Raw genomic sequence first — 21372 nt, 5'->3', positions numbered from 1 at the left:
ATGTTTTTGTGCCACATTTTCTGCCTATAATGAAACGCTCATGCTCTTTATTCAAAAGTCTCATTAGGTCTGTTATTAGGGATTGGTCACAGTTTGTGTTGACTACATGCTCCTGTGGGATCCAACAATATCTGCCAAGACAAACATTTCCTGCCTCGTGTGAATATTGTATAACTCCTTCATGTTGTATAATATTTGTTGTGAAATTTTCATTATAATGACATATTTATTTATTTATTTATTTTTATTCTCATACACCTGCCCCAACATTTTATACAGCTCTTTTTAATTAGCTGAAATTGTTTTATTTCAAGCATTTAGTTCTGGATAATATATTTTTATCTTGTTAGTCAGGAATCAATTACAATTTTGTTCCATGTCCTCAGTCTTTGAAAGGTGATTTGGATCATTGATGATAATGCTTTTTCAGTAATTCAATGTGTTTATTTTAGAAATGTCACGTGTTCATCACAGTGGACATCAGGACGCCATACATGTGAAACTGATCATTAATCACTATCAGTTCATTCTAAAGACGATACCAAAAAGTCAACATAAGCATAAGTTCAATTTCCACATACTGTATGTGTTTTATAGTGTATGAACATGCAAAAGCCCTTTGAATGAAACTCAATCATCCCTGCTTTGTTGTGCTTATTTGTGATGACGGGCTACTTCAAAAAAGAAATTCCCCTTGTTTCAAACACAGTGGAGAACTTATACATCACATTGCTCTTACAAAACATATGTGATATTCTTGTAAAAAACCCAAGAACAGGTAGGTTTCTTGGGGAACAGACTCAGCCAAATGAACTGCTTGTTGTCCTATGCCCTGTCCCAGATAGCACGCACACGCCTCGCCGATGTTGGCCTCAGATCGTGCATCGGCATTCTACTCCTAATGCGTCATTTTGTGTTTTTTTCCCCCCAAATCAGTGATACCACATAAAAAATTGTAGAACTATAAAATGTCACTTCCATGAAGCTGTTTTTGTGCTGAGGCTCTTTTGGCTATGCTGCTGAAAATACATTTATGATCATGAACTGTGTCTCTCTTTATTTTGTCCACACACAACAAGCTTTTTAGTGGTAGTGTATTGTCTTTTGTTGTTGTTGTTGTGATATTGCCATATTCCTATCAGATTTAAGTAAATACTCAACTATGGATATGGAGATATTTATACTAATGATCTGAGCTAAATAAAGGTTGATGTAAGCTGTAGAGAGGCCGCACTGACCATCTTTAATCCATCGTCCGAACATCGGTCAAAAGCTAATGTCTCCGCGATGTCTGCCCAATGAGGATATAATATGTCTCACCAATGCAACTTCATTCATTGTGCATACGTCGGCAAGATGTATGTGTGCTATCAGGGGTCCTTGTGAAGCTTTGAGGATAGTCTTGCTTTGGTAGACCCCAAAGTCTGAGACCAGACCAGTTGGTTCAGCCAAGGCAACTCCTTCAGTTTAGTTGGGCTTGGTTTTCCCGGCACATACTTGTGCACTGGGCAGCGACCAGAAAATGGAACCATTTTTGAGGTAGACTCAGACATCCTTGCCTTACCTTGATCAGGAGGGGCTTTTATTTTATCATTGTCTGAAACATCAAAGTTGTTTATGATCTTAACAGAATTTCTTAGTTTGTAAAACTTATTTCTGTGAATAGAGTCTGCCACAATTAACTTTAGCTAACAAAGGGAGTTGACTTAGTAGAATGTATTGGGTGGGATTCAGGTTTACAAATGTTCTACACAAAGGACATATTTGAACTACTCGTAGTCACGAGAATATTCTGCAGCTGTTGGTTCTGTCATGCAAGAATCTACAACATCTGTGTGAGAAGCATTTTTCCTTTATATAAATGCAGCTTACTTCCTCCGGAACCGATAAAATATTGAGTCATAAAAGTTTAAAACTAGAGTCGCACCATGATACACAAACCCTCTGAACTCATTTGGTGCCATGTTTCCATCCTGTTGTTGTTCCTTTTATCTGAAGACTTTCTCATCAGCGGTCAGTGGAAAGCAGCAGTGCCTCCTCACCTCAGTCAAAACTTCAGCAGGAAAGTGAGACTTTGACTTCTGACCCTGATTACTCAGCCTTTTTTTGTTGAGTGTGACACATTGTACATCCAAAAAGCAGTCTGTAGTGTTGTTTTACTGAAAAACAAAGGCTTGTATATTGGATACACCACACTAACTCACAATTTGGTTTATATAAAACCTTAGTTCTAAAAATAAACATCAATGAGTGGGCAAAACATGATTAAAGTTCATGGTTATTGTAATAAAAAATACATATATATATTTAAAATATTGAAGATTGTCGCTGCAAAATCTGCTCACCAGTACACTTTTTGTTTATATATATATATATATATATATATATATATATATATATATAATGTTAATAGTCATAATAATTATAATAAATACATAAATATATACATAATAATGATAATTAATATAATATTTATATTTATATGAATTATTTTATTAATAATAATGGTTGCTTATACTAAATCCCATAAAGTTAATATTAGAAGATGAATGCAATTATTCATTATAATAAATGTTTTTTCTTATTTATTCATTTTGAAGAATAAATACTACATGTATTGTACGACTGGTAAACCTTGATGACAAATGCTGACAGACATTGTATGAAAATGAATCAAATTAAGAGATTACTTTTTCAATATCATGCTTTGTTACCAGATGCTATTAATAAAATTTATTTACAAACTAAATTGGAATCTAATAAAATGCAATCATTAAAACATCCTTAATTCTAATTGTGAATATATTTATGTGTAATGCAGATGACTTAAACATTAGTTTGTCTATTACACACACAAGCTAGGAGGTGCAAATTTTGCAATAATAACAACATATGTTTGTTTTTGTTTATGTTTTTTAATGTCAAAAAATACATTTAGTTTTGTTCTTCCAAGAATAACGGAAGAGTTGTTTAGGGAAAAGCTGAAGGTGAGGACACCCCAATTTTGTTTGAGGCTGTTGAAAGATTCCTCTTGAAGCCGTGACTCTGTAATTGAGACTCTTGCGGGATTCTACGCTCTCTTGAGGGTTTTCGAGGAAACCTCCTGCTGATGGTGAACCTCTGGAATGTGAACACATCTTCTCCATCATTGTCACCTGTCAGTCTACTGAGAGCCTCTGTTTGTGGGAAACAGTGTGAGCTGTTTCAGACGGAAACGCTCATACAGTGCTTGATGCTGTCTGTGTTCTCTTCTAGCTTAGAGCTGCTTAAACAATTAACAAAGTTGTAAAACACCTTCAGAAGTCACATGTTAAATCAGAAGCATTAAGAAAAATAAATATTTGAAATTGAGTAATTTTTTAGCTCTTTGCAAAATGTTTTGCAAATGACCACATATTACACTTTGAGGGGATTCCAATGAAATTAATTTCTTATCAGTAAGTGGAACATGGTTCCTGTAGATCACGTTGTTGTTGTCCACACTCGCTCCCACAAACAGGACATTAGGTCATGCTGGAGCAACAGATGCAAGACTAGTCAGTAGAGAGGAATGTCAGGAATGCACTGGGCTGACAGAAGGACAGTGGACTGGAGAGAGAGATCAGACCAGGCCACAATAAACTGCAATCTCATTCGGGAATAGCGGATTTATGAGGCCAGTGCATGGTGGACTTCTGAAGACAAGCTTTAGTCCTCCTTTTCTAACTCCACCTTCCTCTGACCTCTACGACCTGAGGAAGAGGAGATAGACAACTGCTGTACTCAGGCAGTCACACAGTGTTTGTGCCTTTAAAAAAAACAACACACATAACACCAAACTTAAGGGCTCAATACATGTACGTACGTCTGCAGATCTCTGTGTACACTACCTATAGCACCCAGAGTAAGCTGAGATGAGTCCTTGTCCACTCAACCCTGGACATGATAAGAAGGCTTAGAAAAAAGATTGATGAGAGATATTCATATAATTCCTCTAACAGAGTGGGCTTTTATTTTACAATAAAGTCCCTATGCCAAGATCTCTGCATTCCATTACTAAATAAAAGTATACACGTCACACACTGCTTCTGATATGTATTCTGCATGATTTAGTTCATTTCAACATGAAAATGTTCAAATACATTACTAGCTAAAGCTAAAGGCCTGTTTTAATTCAGACTCCTTGATCTGGTTGTGTGTTCACACCTGGCCAACAGTTCTCAATACAATCTTGGCAAAGTTGATGCGAGCTAGTGTGAATGTGTCCTTAATGGCTGATCCCGACCCCGGGATTTGAAGATTTTTTTTTTCATACTTTATTAAGCCCAGGGGGACATTTGGGTTTTTACATTCTGTTATTTTAGGGACATGCTTCTCACACATATAAGCCCAAATCACACACATGCACAAACAGGACCAGTGGACATGCATTAATGAAGATGTGTTGGGGTTCGGTGCCTTGTTCAAGGGCACCTTGGCAGTGCTCGAGAAATGCCCTGGCACCTCTCCAGCTACCAGAACAACTATTTTAGTCCGCACCAGGACTTGAGCCGGCGACCCTTCGGTTCCCAACCCATATCCCTACGGACTGAGCTACTGTCGCCCCCAAACCCTAATAGAATCTGCTGATGGTTCCTGGCACTTGTTTTTGGACCAGAGGAGGCCGATCCTTCTAGGCTGTTGCTCCCAGGTTTTGGAATGATCTTCCGCTCTCTCTGCGTTCAACTGACTCTCTTGACACCTTCAAAAGCCAATTTAAGACATATTTATTTGTTCAAGCTTCTAATTAGCTACTCTTGGGCTGCTATGATTTTGTATTGTTTTGGTTTTTTGTATTGTGTGTACTTTTTGATTTTAAACTGTGTTGTGAAGCACTTTGAGGCTTTTGTTTGTGAAAGGTGCTACATAAATAAATGTTACCTACTAATATAGACCAGCAGCTTGGATTATCATACATTAGTTGTAAACGCTTATAAAATCCCTTTTTGAATAAGTTCTTTATTAAATTTAGTGACATTTTCATTTGTTCCTCTGATCCATAACAAAATGCAAAATTACAGTGAAGTGGACATGAGTGACGGAGCACAAGAAGCAGCCGTAAAGCTGATTTTGTGTCAAAGTCTTTTATTTTGGAAAATGTTCTTGTTCTCTGGCTTGTATTCTGCATTTATAAACTCTGTGGTTGTGAAGCTGTTTAGAGGTATGTGATTTCCAGGAGTTTAATGACAGGTGGTGTATTGTCCTTGTGATGATGATACTGTTTCACCTTTTACATTTTTTTCCGCTTGTGATTTAGCCTGGTAGTAGTGTTTCAAATGGCTGTAGTTCCTACATTCAAATGTGGAACACCTTGGATCTGTTCACAGTTTCTTTACTACAAAACACTGTTTTTGTAAGTTGACTTAGAATTACAGTTAAAAATAAAAAAGAGAGCGATCTCTCGTCTCTTGCCCATGGTGTGTGGTGGATTGGTGTGACCTTTATTCTTCAGGATTAGAATCCAACCACATTTATTAGCTGACACAATATCTGACAAAGCATGTCATGGTATCAGGTTGTTCTTCCATCTTCACTGATTGGTGGAGGGTTTTCAGGTCCGTCTGGAGCGTCTCAGGGTAGGAGGGAAATGTGATAAGCCTGTTGCAGTTTGTGTGTTAACTCACAGAGGTGCTCATGCCAAATGACCATGCAGTGTTTAAGAAGGTGATGTAAAGTCCACAGGAGTCTTATGTGACTGTGTAAATGTGTGAGGGATGTGATTCCTTGTTCAGATGTTGGACTGTGTGTAACCTCCTTAGTTTGCTACCTGTACGTGTAAACACAAGACTTAGGAGGACTTTTTGGACAAGGTTCTCGGCCTGAAACCTTATCCTCAGAAAATGTCATAATGACCAGGTCTGAAAAGGTGAAGGAAGCTAAACAAGTTAGCGAGTGAAGGAGGCTGTGATCTGAAGATGGGACGCCTGTATTATCACTCGTGTTCTCTCTGTCTTCATTATTCAAATCATCACCTGCTTCAAAGCTGACAAACCATCTGAGTCTTGTAATAAATACAATTTATGCTGATTTATCCCTTCCAGTCCAGTCCTTTGTTAAAACTAAAAGTGTTGATGGCACAAAAGGATGATTTGAATGATTATGGGCTTAGAAAAGACACAACTGTGCTGATTCTGGCTGCGTGCTATTCTCCCCCTCTACTTAAGTCCTTAAGTACCTTGTCACTGCAGGCCTTCATCCCAGGGATGACAATAAAATCCGGAAGCATTTCGGAAACATACGGAAGACAGAGTAAATGCGGCCCCGGACTGCATACACAAGCTGTAATATCACCAAGTTTATCAATGTGCCAGTTGTTCGAGCTACTATCTTTACCAGGGAGCAACTATTTATTGTTTCCCAGAGATTTACTGGGCTTTATTTATCAGTGATTAGTTCCCACTGCTTGCCCTGTGATGGAATGGTGCCCTGTCCAGGGTGTACCCCTGCCTAGTGCCCGGTGTGAGCCGGAGATAGGCACCGGCAGACCCCTGCGACCCTGATTGACAGGAACAAGCGGGTCTGAAGATGGATTAATGGATGGATAGTTCCAACTGCTCGGAAACGCATGGAAATCAGTTGTATTTTTATTATTCATTTATTTTCTAATTATTATTATTTAAAAGGTTACCTCATTCAGATGTAGCCTGCGTATATGTCATAACAGGAACTATGCACAATAATAAAATAATATTTATAAACTTGTAAATATGCAGTAAGAACTACTCGCCGGTAAATCAAGCCCTATTAAACTGTGGAAAACAATAACCAGGAATAAATATTTGCTCAATGGTAAAGACAGTAGCTCTAATACCTATTACAATAATAAACTTAATATTTTGATATTACAGCCTGTACATATAGTATGGGGCAGAATTAACTCTGTCTCCAAAATGTTTCTGGGTTTGAGTAACTCCCTCATCCCAGTTACACTCTGGGTGGAGCAGCCCTGTAATATGGGCGTTTCCAGCCAAATCTGGCCTAACGCGCATTCTCCAGTCTGCTTAAGCTCTTTTCTTCCTGTATGGACATATTTTGGGCGCAGTTACAATTTACGTCACACTGACTAATAATGGTTTAATGATGATTATCAATCAGCCAGTTATGTGATCGCTTCAATTGGAGACACTTGGAAATATTTATGGATATGAGAGCCTGAGGGGAGTGCAGCACAAATATACAACAATAGATTGACCATCAGCATTCCATCAGAGGAACACAGCTCCAGCAGCTCGTTCAGTGAAGCACTGATAAACCTCAGACTTCTGTCCACACTGGTCAGACCTTTCTTACTATGTACAACATAAAGCCTCAGTTTGACCACAATATAAGCATGTAGCATACAGCAAGTTGTCGTCTATCCAGATGTTGACGAAATACACATCAGAGAATGGATAGCCGAACCGACTATTTAGAAGTTGTGCTTGGTAATGGGTCTGTTTCACTGGATGTAAACAACATTGCTGTCTCCTTTGTAATAAAGCAGGATGCTCTGCAGGATCGCAGACACTGTCAAAGTCCACCTCGCATTATTTCGCTCAAACCAGCAGCGCTGCACACTGGTAGAGCATTTAGAGCTTACAGGGTATTGATGCCAGATGCCTGTTTCACATTCAGACAGATACAGATTACAGACAGAGTGAAGAGTGATGATGATGATGAATGATGCTCTCTGCGGGCCGGGCTTGGACAGAAAACTGCTACCGATCTGCACACAGCACATAACTTTATCAAATAAACCTGTTATGTTCTCATTCAATGAATAAAGCCTTTTTTAAATTCAAAGTGTGCTTTATCTTTTTCACTGATTTTAATGACACTTCAAAGTGTTCAGAAAACTCCATCTCCCATGATTTCCAGACTGCCAAAAAAATGACGTCATGACCCAGTCCACCTCCTTGTCAATGAAGCACATTCACAGACTTGCAGCTGTTGGGTCTATTTACGCAAAGTGGGGGTCTCAGGAGTCTGGAACAGGAGAATACGCATAAGAGATACGTGCGTAACTGCATGCTTGTAAAAAACGCTTGGGGCCTTACGTGAATTGAGTTAAGTCAATACTGTGACGCGCCATGACAAATCCAGGAGCAAGTCAGCATGACAGAAATAAAGAAAAATGACAAAAACCTTCCTTTTCTGAGATAATAGTGATATTATCCTATTTGAACTTCTTTTAGTTTGAAAAGAAAGTAATGTTATTTCCAGTTTTTCTATGCTCAGGTGCTGCAGATGTAAATTGGTTGTTTGCCAACTCTGGTGCAATCATGTGGTTGCACAAGGTCCGTGCTAAATGAACAATAAAATGAAGGAGAAATGAAATGTTCAATTTTAGTTAGGGAACAGTTATGTCAAAAACATTTTTTTACTTAGTTTGATGAGTGTAACTCCTTATCAATTGTGATGTAATAATAATAATGAAAACAAATTCTAAACTGCTTGAAGACTGAAATATCCCACATGACAATGAATGAGCTCATCACTGATATTAGGTAAATAAGGTATTCTATCCTGCTTAAAACCAATAATGACATGACTTGTGATGCCAGCTGAAACTTATCACTAGATTCTAAAGTTGCATGTGTTCCTTAATACCCAAAATGCACTTCTTGGGGGCTAAAAGTAACAAGATGTCCTACTTTTCTTTAAAAAACAATGGCTGATGTTTATTGTAGGACTTACAATGAAAGATCTTAATCCCGCAGAAATTGAATGTCTCATGGATCAAAACAGCCGAGTGGATCATTAGATCCCTACTGTACAGGATGGAGGATACAGTATTTATATACCTGCCTGAATTAGCGGGCAAAGAACATCCTCAGGGATTGCACACACCCACTTTTCCACCCTTCCATCAGGCTGAATGAGGGTTCACAAAGCGCGCACAGACAGCTTAAAGAACAGTTTTCTTCCCTCGTGCTGTAGAACATCTGCTGAATCACTGACACTGAGGGTCAGGGCAGTCATCACAGTGCCCTTTGTCGTGCAATATTGTGACTCAGGTTTTAACATGCTTGCGCCTTTTAGCCTCTACTTTTAATTCTTAATTACCAAATTGTCCTTATTTTATGTTTCTAAATTCTATTTATGACTACATTTTTAGCGTATTTTAACCTTTCTGCTGTTTAATTGATTGACTGCTACCAACAAGATTTCTTTGTATTGTTTTATCAGTGCAATGACAATAAAGCTTCAATAGTGGAGTGAGGTGATATATATTTCTTTTTACATCTTTTTTAGAGCAAATTATTTTTGATTTATCGATCTATGAGGCCTACACTTTGTCTTTATCTGATGAAAAACGTTAGTCTCTAGCAGGTACATATTATGAAAAATCCACTTTTGCAGTTTTTTTGATCACATATGAGGTAACTTGAGTGTCCACCAGCACACAAAATATGAAATAAACCACGAATCTGGCAACACTGTGTTTGTGACACAATCCAATGCAGTGGTTCGGACAAAAGAGTGAACTATTACCTTGAATAATTACTATTCTTGTAATGTCTACATCAGTAAAGCATTGTAGCAGCTCCAGTAAGTGTCTGAAGCAGTTGAAAAAGCTGCTGTTGCTGTTGAAGCTGCTGTTGTTGCACGGTGCACACACTTAATAAAACAGAGTTTTTCTGACTCACAATCACAATAGCCGCTTAAATAGCCTGTGATATGCAGTTTTTTGGCTGTGTAAATAGCAAAAGAAAGTCGCTAGTGATCAACTGTTGTGTGGAATCATATGTGGAGTCCACGTCTATAGACACGCCCACACAAACAGCCCGGGTTTAGAATTGGTCAGAAAGTCAGTTTTCAGAGACTAAAACTCCAAAAAACAGGCAAGTTTGGGAAAATAAACCTCAAATACTATGTTGTTGGGGTTCTTAGAACAAATAATAATGGGTGAAAAATAGCATAATATGTCCGCTCTAACTTTTTTTTATTTGAGTTTTTTAAGATCAGTCTAGGACTCAGCACATGACTGTGGCCCTCTGCAGTAACTGGAGACATTGGAACAGGAGGGGGGTAGGGGGCAGGAGTAATGGGAGAGCTCAACATTTACTGCAGGCGTGAAGAATATTCCATAAACATTGACACACACCAGCTGCTTGGTGGCCCTGTGCTTACCGTTCTGTGCCGTGTCTGTCCTGAGTCCGGTCTGTGTATCGCATGGCTGTAGCCTCCACCTGCTCTGCCAGTGTGACCTGTCTGTCAGCACAGACATGCACACACGTGCACGCTCTTCTGAGATATGAGCTCAGTGTGCACACAGATTATGCACTGCTCTCTCACAGTGCATAATCTGTGATTTACTTCCACATCATCTTTAGTGATGACACAGTTGACAGCACTGATGTTTGTTTTGGACACTAGTGTTCGTAAAACTGTTTTTATATGCAAATACTCACAGCTTGAAGCCCAATTGAAGGTAATAACTCTAATATAATAATAACTATATGACCAATACAAGTTTACTATATGAAATCAGTGGACAGTCATTTTTTATAGAGTTGCTTTCTGAATTTATTGTAGGTAGGCCTAAGTGAAGTTTGCAAAGTAGTTTTCTATTATTTACAAATGTATCATTTAATCATTGATGTATTAAGAATTTATATATGTTTCAGAAGTTATAAGGTAAAAACTTGTCTTGGGGGCAGAGGGGTCGTCTTCTGATCTCGAGAGGTTGGGGTTTGATCCCAGTCTATACCTACCTACAGTATGTGTTGAAGTGTCATTGGGCAAAACACTGAACCCTAAATTGCTCCCACTAGTTGATTAGCACCTTGCATGGCAGCTCTGTCCCATTAGTGTGTGAATGGGAGAGTGAATGGGTGAATGAGCTGATACTGTGAAGCACTTTGGGACTACTTCAGTGGTTATAAAGCTCAATATAAATCAAGTCCATTTACTATTTACCATATTAATCAGAATGCTTTTTATTGATATTATGCCTATGCTTTAATGCACACAACAAAATTGTAGATGGAAAACTTAGTTTCCTAACTTTGCCTGCAAGATGGATTCTCCTGGTGTTCACAAATCAGAATCCATCTTGTACTGTTCCCGCCTTTGCCTTTCGAATCCTGTACCAAAATGGTTCGAACCAATCATGAGGCAGTGTTGTGGTTTAGGGCGGGTTATCCGGGTGTGATGAAGGCAGAAGCGCCAAAGCAAAACTGGCACATGCACAGTTGTGGGGAGAGGAACTAGCTGGGCTACCGCTATTAGCATAGCTCTGAATCAAAATAGAAAGATGTCGACGCAGGAGGATTGTTAACATGCCCTTAACTCACATATTCATGTTGCAAAAAGGGCAGAAGTCACTCTGTGACATAATGACCCCAGCATTACTATCCCAAAGAAAGTTTTCACCAGCAGAGCCTTGTTGTCTCTGCAGCGCATGCCGATGATGACATCATCATTTGTTCTAAAACAAATCACGGTGGACAGGCGCTTCGCCCAATCAGCTTCAATCATTCTGTTCATGTCCCTCCCTGGTTCCAAAAGGACACAGACCCAGATTGATGTGGAGAACTTGAGTTAGAGGGAGGGCTACACATCAATCTGGCTCTTGTCAGGTTATTGGTTTCCAGCAAAAGGAAAAATGCAGAAATATTCCTGTCGACAAAGTATAAACACAAATATGAAAGTCACATTAAATCTCAACAATTGTTGCCTTCCTTTCCTGTTTGATTCTGAGCAGGGCTATGAAACATCTATTTTGAAACTTTCACTGGGCAAATGAACAAAAAAATTGACCTTTTTTGGGGGATAGACATAATACAAAAAACATAGAACATATGAAAATCTTATTATCTGTTGTTGACTCTTGTATCTCATGTGAGAACATAAAGTAGAGGTAGTTGTTGTTGTATAACTATCATTTGTTGGAATTGGAAGTCACAGTGAGGTCATTCTGCCATTGGTTTTGTTCAGGCCCATTGTACTTGTAGGACTTCACCTTCTGGTCACTCCGTGTTCACTTTTCTCCCATCTGTGATACCTGCATGAAAACAACTAGACTAAAAAACATATTTTCCAAACATTGTGGATGTAAGAATGAACATACAGACTTGGGGCCTCAATCATCAACCGTTCGTACACTCAGATCTGTGCGTACAACAGTCGTATGACCATTTTCACATAAGCTTCGGTATGTATCAATTCTGATGTGATCGTATGCTACGATCAAATCTCATGTCAGGTCTGACCTCGTGTACGCAAATCTGAGTGCGTGGAGTCTGAAAATAATTTTTAAACAAACCTCAGCTGTCATTTAAGCATAAACAGACACACATTCAGAGCAGAACAAAATTAATTATTAAAACAAATTAAACAAAATAAAATTAATTTGAAAAAAGCCCACAGTATTACTGATACTATTTTTTATTTTTCCTCTCACAGAATACTTGATACCTCCACTGGCAAACCCTGCTACCTCGCAGGTGTGTAGGTTAGTGCGCTTACACGTGTCTCAGTGCAGCGCCACTTCTGCTTTATCTTGGACCAGCAGGGTAAATACTGCTATGTACCCCAAAGAAAGTGTGCAAATTTTTTTTAGCCTATTGGGTTTGTGTTGCAATGGTAAATGGAGTGATGTCTGATGTATCTGCCCATTGTGAGGAGCCAAAGCGCAGGAACTGTGGGCAGCACAGCCTCCACTGGGGCCTGTACAGAGGACACAGGACCTTATTCATCACTTTTCAATTTCAAAGTATACCTTAAACTTTAATCATTAATGTGATGAACTATCCTATCGGTGAAATTGGCTAAATGCATACTAAACAAGGGACAACATTTAGTCATTTAGACATATACTTTCATGCTTTTGTAGGGTTTTGTTCATTTATTTTAATGTATTATTTATTGTACAGAATTATATTGATTAATTAGCAGGCTTCAGCTTTTAGGCTGTGGATGGAAAAAAAACAAATCATTTAAACTATCATTAGGTGTGGCTCTTGGCAGAGATGAAAGTAATGGATTACAAGTACTCACGTTACTGTAATTGAGTAGCTTTTATGGGTATTTGTACTGTTTTGAGTACATTTCTAAATCAGTAATTTTACTTGCACTTAAGTACATTTAAAATTAAGTAAAGTAATTTGCTACATTTCTACCCCCAAACCATTACTGAGTAAATTATTATTTATTGTCTCTTCATAAACTGCTGACCTCAGGTCATTGAACATAATTCATATGTTCTTAGTCGTGCCATTTGTGATCAAAGCCCAGCCTTTCTTTGGTTCAGGTTGGGGTTTTCTACCTTTTATGTTGTTTCCCACATGGGACATTTGACATGGAACTGTTTTAGAGTTCATAAATTTAGATATAAAGAGCCTGACAATTTTTTTCAAATTTTGAATTTAATTTATTTTAAACAGAATTGTACATTTTGACAAACCTTTTATTTTATACAGATACCTTTTTGGGGAAAAATTTACTTCCAATTGTGCAAAAACTCTTCCTTTTTAAGTTTATACACGAGATATTTATTGTCTACAAGGGAACCATGGCAAGATTTATTACCAAAAATAAATGTGGGGGGTGAAAGTAACTGGTAACTTTTACTTTGAGTACTATTTAATTGAGCTACTTTTTACTTGTGCTTGAGTTATTTATGTATGACTTACTTTTACTTGTTGAGTACAATTTTAATCAAGTATCTATCAGTAGTTCTACTTGGGTAGGAGATATCAGGACTCTTTAAACCTCTGACTGTGAAGCTAGTTATAGGAAAGTTTTTCATGACCTCAGCCGGAGTCCATTCCTATGGCAACGCTGTTAATTCCAGTTTTCACATGTTGAAAAAGCACACCTCAGATGCAAGGATGCAGATTTTAATCGCGGAAAAGTTTCTTTTCTGGCCAATGTACGCTAGGATTGGTCAGATATGAATGTTAGTGTGCTCAAATCTGCACCGGTTACTACGCAAGACTGATAAATGAAGGCCTAGATATGCAGTGTGTGTTTTTAAGTCTGAGTAGTATATTGCAAAAGGAAGTGAACTTTTTCTTTGTGATAAAAATTGATGATGATTTTTTTTTTTTTTTTTCTTATTGCGTTTTCTCTACTGCCGATTAAGACTGGTGATGCCCAAACAAAGTTTTTTATTTAAGTACTGTATATGGGGAAGTTTTAGAGTTTTTCAGCTGAAAAGTGGTTTACAAAGCTACCTGCAGGTGGAGAGATTTGGCTTCATGTCTCTGTCTTTCCCAATTTCCCTCTTCCTATTCTGTGAAAGATTTTGTTAGCTCCCACATTGGAAAAACTACACCAAGATACAGTGTCAATCCTCCCCACTGTGCAGCCTGATAATGCACTTTACTACCACCTAGTGATATGAAGAAGTACTTAATTTCTTTGGCAATGATTGGTGAAGGTAGAGACGAAACTAATAAATGCTATTAGTAAAATAATAGTAATCATTTGCTTTGTGTGATCCAAAAATTACCTGTATTCAATATATTTACCATGATTTTTTAACCTGTACATTACTCTGTAGTGTACAATGATATTTCAGTCCCAGGATGAGGTGTTCTAAAACTATGGTCATTGCATTTATTACTACAATAATTTAGCAAAATATTTGTGATAGTGTCATCAATATTTCTGAAAAATACATAAATAAACAATCTAAAAATGGCATAATAATATGTTTGATTCATTGACCCATGTTTACACTGCAATCTTTACTTAAAATCATTCCGCAGAGGATTGGATGCCCCGACAAACTAAATTTGGCCGGCAAACCTCAAGTTTAACAAATATAAAATGAAATGTTGCGACAACTTCTGGAGTATCTTAGTCTATTCCTCTAAGTGTTTCTAACCTTTTTCAGGACGAAATGAGCTGATTGCACGCTACATCAAACTTCGCACAGGGAAGACACGAACCCGGAAGCAGGTAAGTTCTTTCCATTTCTAGCAGTCACTATTTTAGAACCCTCCAGAAAATCCATCCTGATGAGTGATGATCCAACACCCTGTGTGGGTTCCCCTCCTCCTGGTTGGAGTGCTGGTGATGACAATTGATTTAGGGCCAGAGTCCAACACACATATGCTATAGGATAGTGTGTTGGTGTTGTTTCTCTGCCACCTCACAGAGCCGGGGCTCGTTAGAAGCTGGGGAATACAGTGATCTGGATAGAGAGGGGGCAGGACAGTGAGGGATATGGAACTTGATCCAAGCTGAAGGATCCGATACGGAAGAACTGATGTGTGGTCAGTGATGGATGTGGAGGGACAGAGTCTTCACTAAGTCATCAGGCAGAGCATTGTGGGAATGAATAGGGTGAGTAAAGATTGGAGAAGCAGTGAAGAGTAGTGACAGATCAGAGGTGGAGAGGTTTGCAAATACAGATCTGCCTGACTTCAAGTCAATCAGTCACAAAGATCAGTATTATTATTGATGATGGTAATAATAATAACAATAAATCCTTCCCCTTTCCACAAATCCCAACATAACCCCTAAATGTCACCAATATTTCTTGAGAACTATGTATCAGATGTCAATAGTAAGCTGTGAGACGTCAGCCCTCGTAATGCATGTGCTAAGAGTTATGGCCTTAATCCGGGTCAACGCCAGGGTTGACCTAACTTCTAGAACAGCTGATTTTGTCCAGAATCACTGTGTGCTGGAACCGGTTCTAGTTTGCCACAAGGAACACAACCAGGATGATTCACTTTTAAATCTGTAGAAATTCATGCACACACAATGCCATTTACAGTTAATTTAGAGATTTAATTGAAAGTATTTGGACTGTGGCCTCGAGGAAACTAAAGATTAGCTGGAGAAAACCAATAGGAGAAAATACTCTACACAGAAGATTTACTTCTTCTGTGAAAATGATCATAATCACATTATTTTTCTGAACAGACTGCAATTGAAGATAACATTTTTTATTAAAAAAGAGGGGTCTCCAGGTTTGGACATCCCGCCATTTTTTCTAAAGTCCACCAGATTTGAGATGTCTCCCTGCTCCAACACTCCTTTTTCTATTTTTCTTTTAATTTTTACTTTGTCTGCACATGCTGGCAAAAGTCAACACTACGAGAAGTGAAATGGATGTTTTTTTATTGCAATTAGATAAATGAATTCATTTTATTGCATAAGGGGTAAGAAACACTTTATTAAAGGGAGAGTATAAAAAGAGAGGGCAGTGTTACACCTAGATGAGGGGGAAGGGAACATAGAAGAGGGAGTCAGGGTAGGAAATAGAAAGGGGTGGGGAAGAATTGACTGTTTTAAGGTGAGAGGGAAATGTGATGTTATAGTTGTGCATATTGTGCTTATGTGTTGTGCAATCAGTTCAGCCAGTCTGGCGACAAGTGTGGATGAATTGAAGCAGGTGACACAACACCTAGCTTAAATATAACAGTGGTGGCTGTGAACAGAGGGAAGGAGTTAGTGGTAATACCTAAAACTGGTATTTGGGATTAACGTGTTTAAGATTAAGACCAGAACGAGTTTTATCCCACAGCCCAAGGGATGCCAGTGCATCCATGACCAATGTTTGTGCAAGAACCGCTTCTGCGAACCCAGGCGCCGCCCCGGCCCCCGAACATGCAGCCAGGCTAGTAGAAGCAACGGGAGCCAAGGAGCCCCAGGCCACCCCCCACAACCGAGCAGCTCCCCCAGACGCCCTAGAGATCCCCGGCCAAGAGGCAGCCACCACCGCCCCCAACACACACACCCGAGAAAGCCTCAAGGAATCGGGGACCCAGCGCATCCCTCCACCGACCACAACCCCCAACCCCAAGGCACCCCGCTAATGACTATCCCCCACCCCCAGCCACAGCACCCAACCCCCCAAGGGGAGGTTCCAGAGAGCCCCCCACCTGAGATCCCAGCGGAGAAGCAAAGGCCCACGCCCAGGAGATGGCCAGGATTGCACCGGGCAGGCAGCCAAGCGGGTGCCCACCGGTAGGCCCAGAGTCAGCAGAGACCAGACCCCAGGCCAGAAGGAACCGGAACACAAGCAACACCAGCAGCAGCTTGCCCAAGGACAACAGCCGCATCCACAGCTGTCTGGGGAACCCAGGGGACACTGCAAGTTGCCCCACCGCCCCCCCGGAGCACCGGCCAAGCCCCCCAGAGCGCCCCAGATCACCCTTCATCAATGTCGCAGACACGATGAGCCTTAGTTATCTTCAAAGTCAGGCCCCCCCAAGGGCCTGCGCCGCCCACCCCGGAAGACCCTCATCAAAACCGGCCCAGCCAGCAGGCCGAGCTTTTTGGACACCAAGGGCACCCCCTGGTACCGGGAATCCCAGAGGCCGAGCCTCCAGGCGAGGACCACCGGGGAGAGCCCCCCCAGCCCACGAACCAGCCACCATGTAGCAGGACTGCACAGGCCCAGACAGCGTAAGGACAGCAGGCCAGGCCCTGCCGATCACCGGACAGCACAAGCCACGGGGCGACACCCGACCAATGGCCGCCACTGAGAGAGGGAGGCACACCAACGGCACACACCTAGTGTGGTATAGCAGCCCCCAGCCAAGGGCGCCCAGACCCACCCATCGATTGACAGTGCCCCCAACCACCAGAAATGAGAGCGCCACCCCCCAGCAACAGCATCATCCCGAAGGGCCACGCAACCCTGCCTCAACCCAGGCTCAAACGCCAGCACCTCTCCAGTGCACTCACCCCCAACACCGGTGCAGCGGGCTGCCCCGGGCCCACACATCGCGGGGACCCCACCCTGCTCTTACACTCCTGAACTCTTGAATGGGCTTCTTAGCTGTGTTTGAGCAGAGACACAGTAAAAACTGGTGGACTACCGGCCCCCCAGGACTGCATTTGGACACCTGATAATAATTATATAATATTCTCTATGTTTTTACATTGTGGCAAAGGGCCAAGAGTTCACAATTTTAAATAAAATATCTTAGATCTATGCAAATGTACTTTTATAGCTTCATAGTGTCATGATGTATTGGTAAAGATAGCAATAAATCATCTTTTTTGAGTTGTAAGGGGCTGCAATATTCCTACAATGTTCATCGGGTGTATGTACTGCATAGGCTTAGAGATAAGCTTCTGCTCTGCTGCTCATGACCACATTAATGGTAACTGTGAATAATCTGTAGTTGTGATTCCCAGCTACAAGCTGACCATCAAGTGGCGTTGTCAGCCATTCACTTGCTAGTCAGAATAATTGGGGTCAATGTGGTGAGGATATTAGATTGTAATGCTATGGTCTGTGCATGTGGTGCCACTTCTTAATAACAATCAAATTCACAAACCTTAGTGACTCCGAACACAGAGAAGATCACAGGCCTTCCAGACAATAGCTCCTCAGAGGCATATAGCCAGTGGTCCTGCTCGTAGACATTGTTCCGGGGTGGTGGACTAACACTTTATCAGCTGAATGAAGTTGACCAGCTTTAGGCTTAGCTAACCTCACAATGTTTAACTTATTTTTGAAAAGTGCTTCTTGAAAATGGCGTTTAAAGAATATCTGCAAATCCATCGGTGACCACAGTGACTCCACAACTCAAAATCTGATTTGTTAACACCACATTCATTCTGAAGGCCAGATAGCAGATTTCTTGGACCCTGGCAAAGCATTATTGGATAAAATCTCAAACAGAAAGGCCAGCCCCCAATAACCTGACCTGAAGTTGGAAGCAGTGCAGCAAAGAGGGAAGCTATGAAATGACGATAATACAATAGGGAAGCAATTTGATAATACATATGGTATTCTAATAATCGTACATTGGATTTCATATTGTGCTTTTCATTGACACTCAAAGTGCATTGCATTGCATTATTCTTGTAGCCACAGCTGCCCTCAGGCACACTGACGTAGCGAGGCTGCCATAGTGCAACATCGGCCCCTCGGACCACCACCAACAATTACTCACACATTACATTCATACTAGGCAATGTGGGTGAAGTGTGTTGCCTAAGAACACAATGACAGATACCACTAGAGCAACTGCAAGCCCCAGCCCCCCTACCCCACTGTGGCACCTGGATATCTCAGTGGTCTCCAATCCAACTACTAACCAGGCCCAGACTTACTTAGTTTCCAAGATCTGACAAGATCGAGCAATGACAGGCTGGTATGGCCATGCTAAGAATGTTTAGGCCAGCAGAGAAGGCCTTATGGGATCTTATGATGTGCTATTGATATGAACATATGATATGAACCATAGGCTAAGATTGTAACTTGCTGTAACTTACTATCAGGCTGGGTAGTACCCCCAAGTACCCCAAAATCTGTGTGTGCCTTACTTTTTTGCTTGTTCACAGACCCTACACCCGTATACATTAAATACATTATCTAGATTATGGAAAGTCAGGACATATTCCAGCCATCCATCCATTTTCAGACACGCTTTGTCCTATTTCAGGGTTGCGGGGGTTTGCCGACGCCTATCCCCATCTCACACTGGGCACTAGGTGGGGGTACACTCTGGACAGGGCGCCAGTCCATTGCAGGGCAACACAGACAGACAACCACTCACACTCACATTCACTTCCACAGGCAATTTAGAGACTTTAGGACAAAAGATTCAATGTAATTATTTTTGATTAAAAAGTATTAAATATTTGCTTTTATATAATTTTTTTTGCAACAAACAGGGAAAAAAGTTTGGACCTTCATCTTGAAGGTTAGAAATCCATGCAAATGTATATACCTCATGTATGTCTTTGTCCTCCAGGTGTCAAGTCACATCCAGGTCCTCGCACGACGGAAAGCCAGAGAGATCCAGGTGAAGCTGAAGGTATGCTACGTGAGTCAAACTTTCTTCTACTCTACAGTTGTGTTAATCTGTGTGCTTCATAACACCAAGCAAAGGCACAATTGATATTTATGAAGTCATTTTTCAGTAAAGTATGACTTTACAGTACTTTATACATCATGGTTAGGAACCACGAGACCATGAAACAAAACACTACATGAGTCATTATGTGGGTCGCTGAGCAGGTTGCAATCTATGTGCGGGCAATAAAAGAACAACTGTATTTTATCACGACTGCTGAGAATCAGATACACATTAGAACTTTATTCGGATATTTAAAAAAAAAAAGAGGACCCGACCTGGCCTGAGCCCAGCAAAGCACAACCCGAACCCGTCGGACCCGAATGAAGCAAATATCTTTTTAGGCCAGAACCCTTTTCAACTCAACACATCCAAGCTTGCATGTTGTTCTGATGTAAGTTGCTTTAAAACATATTTTAATAGTCCCTTGTTCTGCATACAACTATATAAACAGTAGCTTTATGTGACCCTACAGACGGTACGTGCGTCATTCTTCTGTTAATCGCCTGACCATTTATTTACCGAGCAGCGTCCGGACCCGGCCCATGCCTGTGGCATACCGATCAAAATCAAGCCCAAGCTGAGTAGGATTCAGGCAAAAACTTAAAGCTCTAATACACATGGTATAATCTAAGATATAGTGCATCAAAAGAAGCAAATTTTTATCTGATAGCGTTTTCTTATTACTTTCAGAGGTGCGCTTGGAATACAAAACAAGTCAAATCAAGGTGATAGAATTATCACTGGTCTCCGCCCATTCGCCCGAGTCGGGACCATCCCGTTTTAAAAGTTCCTTGAAGTATTTCTACAATGTATGAGAATAAAAAAGGTCATTCTAAACTCATACACTGCAGTAGATATTCTCTAAGGGATCTATTCTCCCACACGCGTAAGTCCAAAAAGCCATGCAGCGACGCTGTTTTTGGCTGCGGGCTATTTTTCCCCTGTACTTAAATCAGTCGCTGCACGCCTTCATCCCAGTTACGCACTGTGGGTGGAGCAGCCCTGAAATGTGGGTGTTCCCATTCAAATCTTGATTTACGCGCATTCTCCGGTGTGAGTAAGTCCTTTTCCTCTTACGCGCTTCTGACCCTGGAATAAGTGCAGTGCCCCGATAAGGTGAAACATTATATTGCACTAGAAATATGGACTTAGTTACATTTGAAGCCACACGGACTCGTGCGTCGCACAGCATAACTAGCTTATTTAAAACCCTGACAGACACAGACTTCTGTCCACGTTGGTCACAGTGATTCAACTATTTTCATACTATGTCCAACGTAAAGTCACAGTTTGATCCACTACAGACTGAAACAAGCTGTCATATGCGGATGAGGTTGGACCAGAAACTGTTTCCACACATATTGTAATGAGGCTCAGCTCACGTCATTATAAACAATTTATATTTAAAACTGCATATTATGGAAGCCAATAGTTCTGTTTCACTGCAAACATCCCTCTGTAATAAAGCAGGACGCTCTGCTGCCGCTTTATTTCCTCATATCTCCAGCGCATCTAACTATGTCACGCTTTACAGCGATGATGATGATGATGATGATGATGATGATGATGATGATGATGATGATGATGATGA

At 40.5% G+C, this 21372-nt stretch overlaps 1 protein-coding gene across 5 annotated transcripts in view; it reads left to right on the top strand.

Annotated features, from left to right (window-relative positions):
- Positions 1 to 21372, top strand: part of tead4 (TEA domain transcription factor 4) — a 54500-nt gene that overhangs the window by 13406 nt on the left and 19722 nt on the right. For 2 of the 5 annotated variants that reach the window (XM_028450657.1, XM_028450656.1), the window contains exons 2-3: positions 14846 to 14910; positions 19677 to 19748. Coding sequence is in view for 3 of the 5 variants with exons in the window: in XM_028450653.1 (XP_028306454.1) it covers positions 14846 to 14910; positions 19677 to 19739 (128 nt within the window). In the remaining 2 variants the exon portion in view is untranslated. Of the gene's footprint in view, positions 1 to 14845; positions 14911 to 15125; positions 15298 to 19676; positions 19749 to 21372 lie in introns of those variants that run through there. The other 3 variants (XM_028450653.1, XM_028450655.1, XM_028450654.1) reach the window with 3 other exon arrangements.

Source organism: Gouania willdenowi, chromosome 6 (assembly GCF_900634775.1).
Source record: "Gouania willdenowi chromosome 6, fGouWil2.1, whole genome shotgun sequence".
NCBI lineage: Eukaryota > Metazoa > Chordata > Actinopteri > Blenniiformes > Gobiesocidae > Gouania > Gouania willdenowi.
Note: the sequence above shows the minus strand (reverse complement) of the source record. Positions and strands in the feature narration are given on the sequence as shown.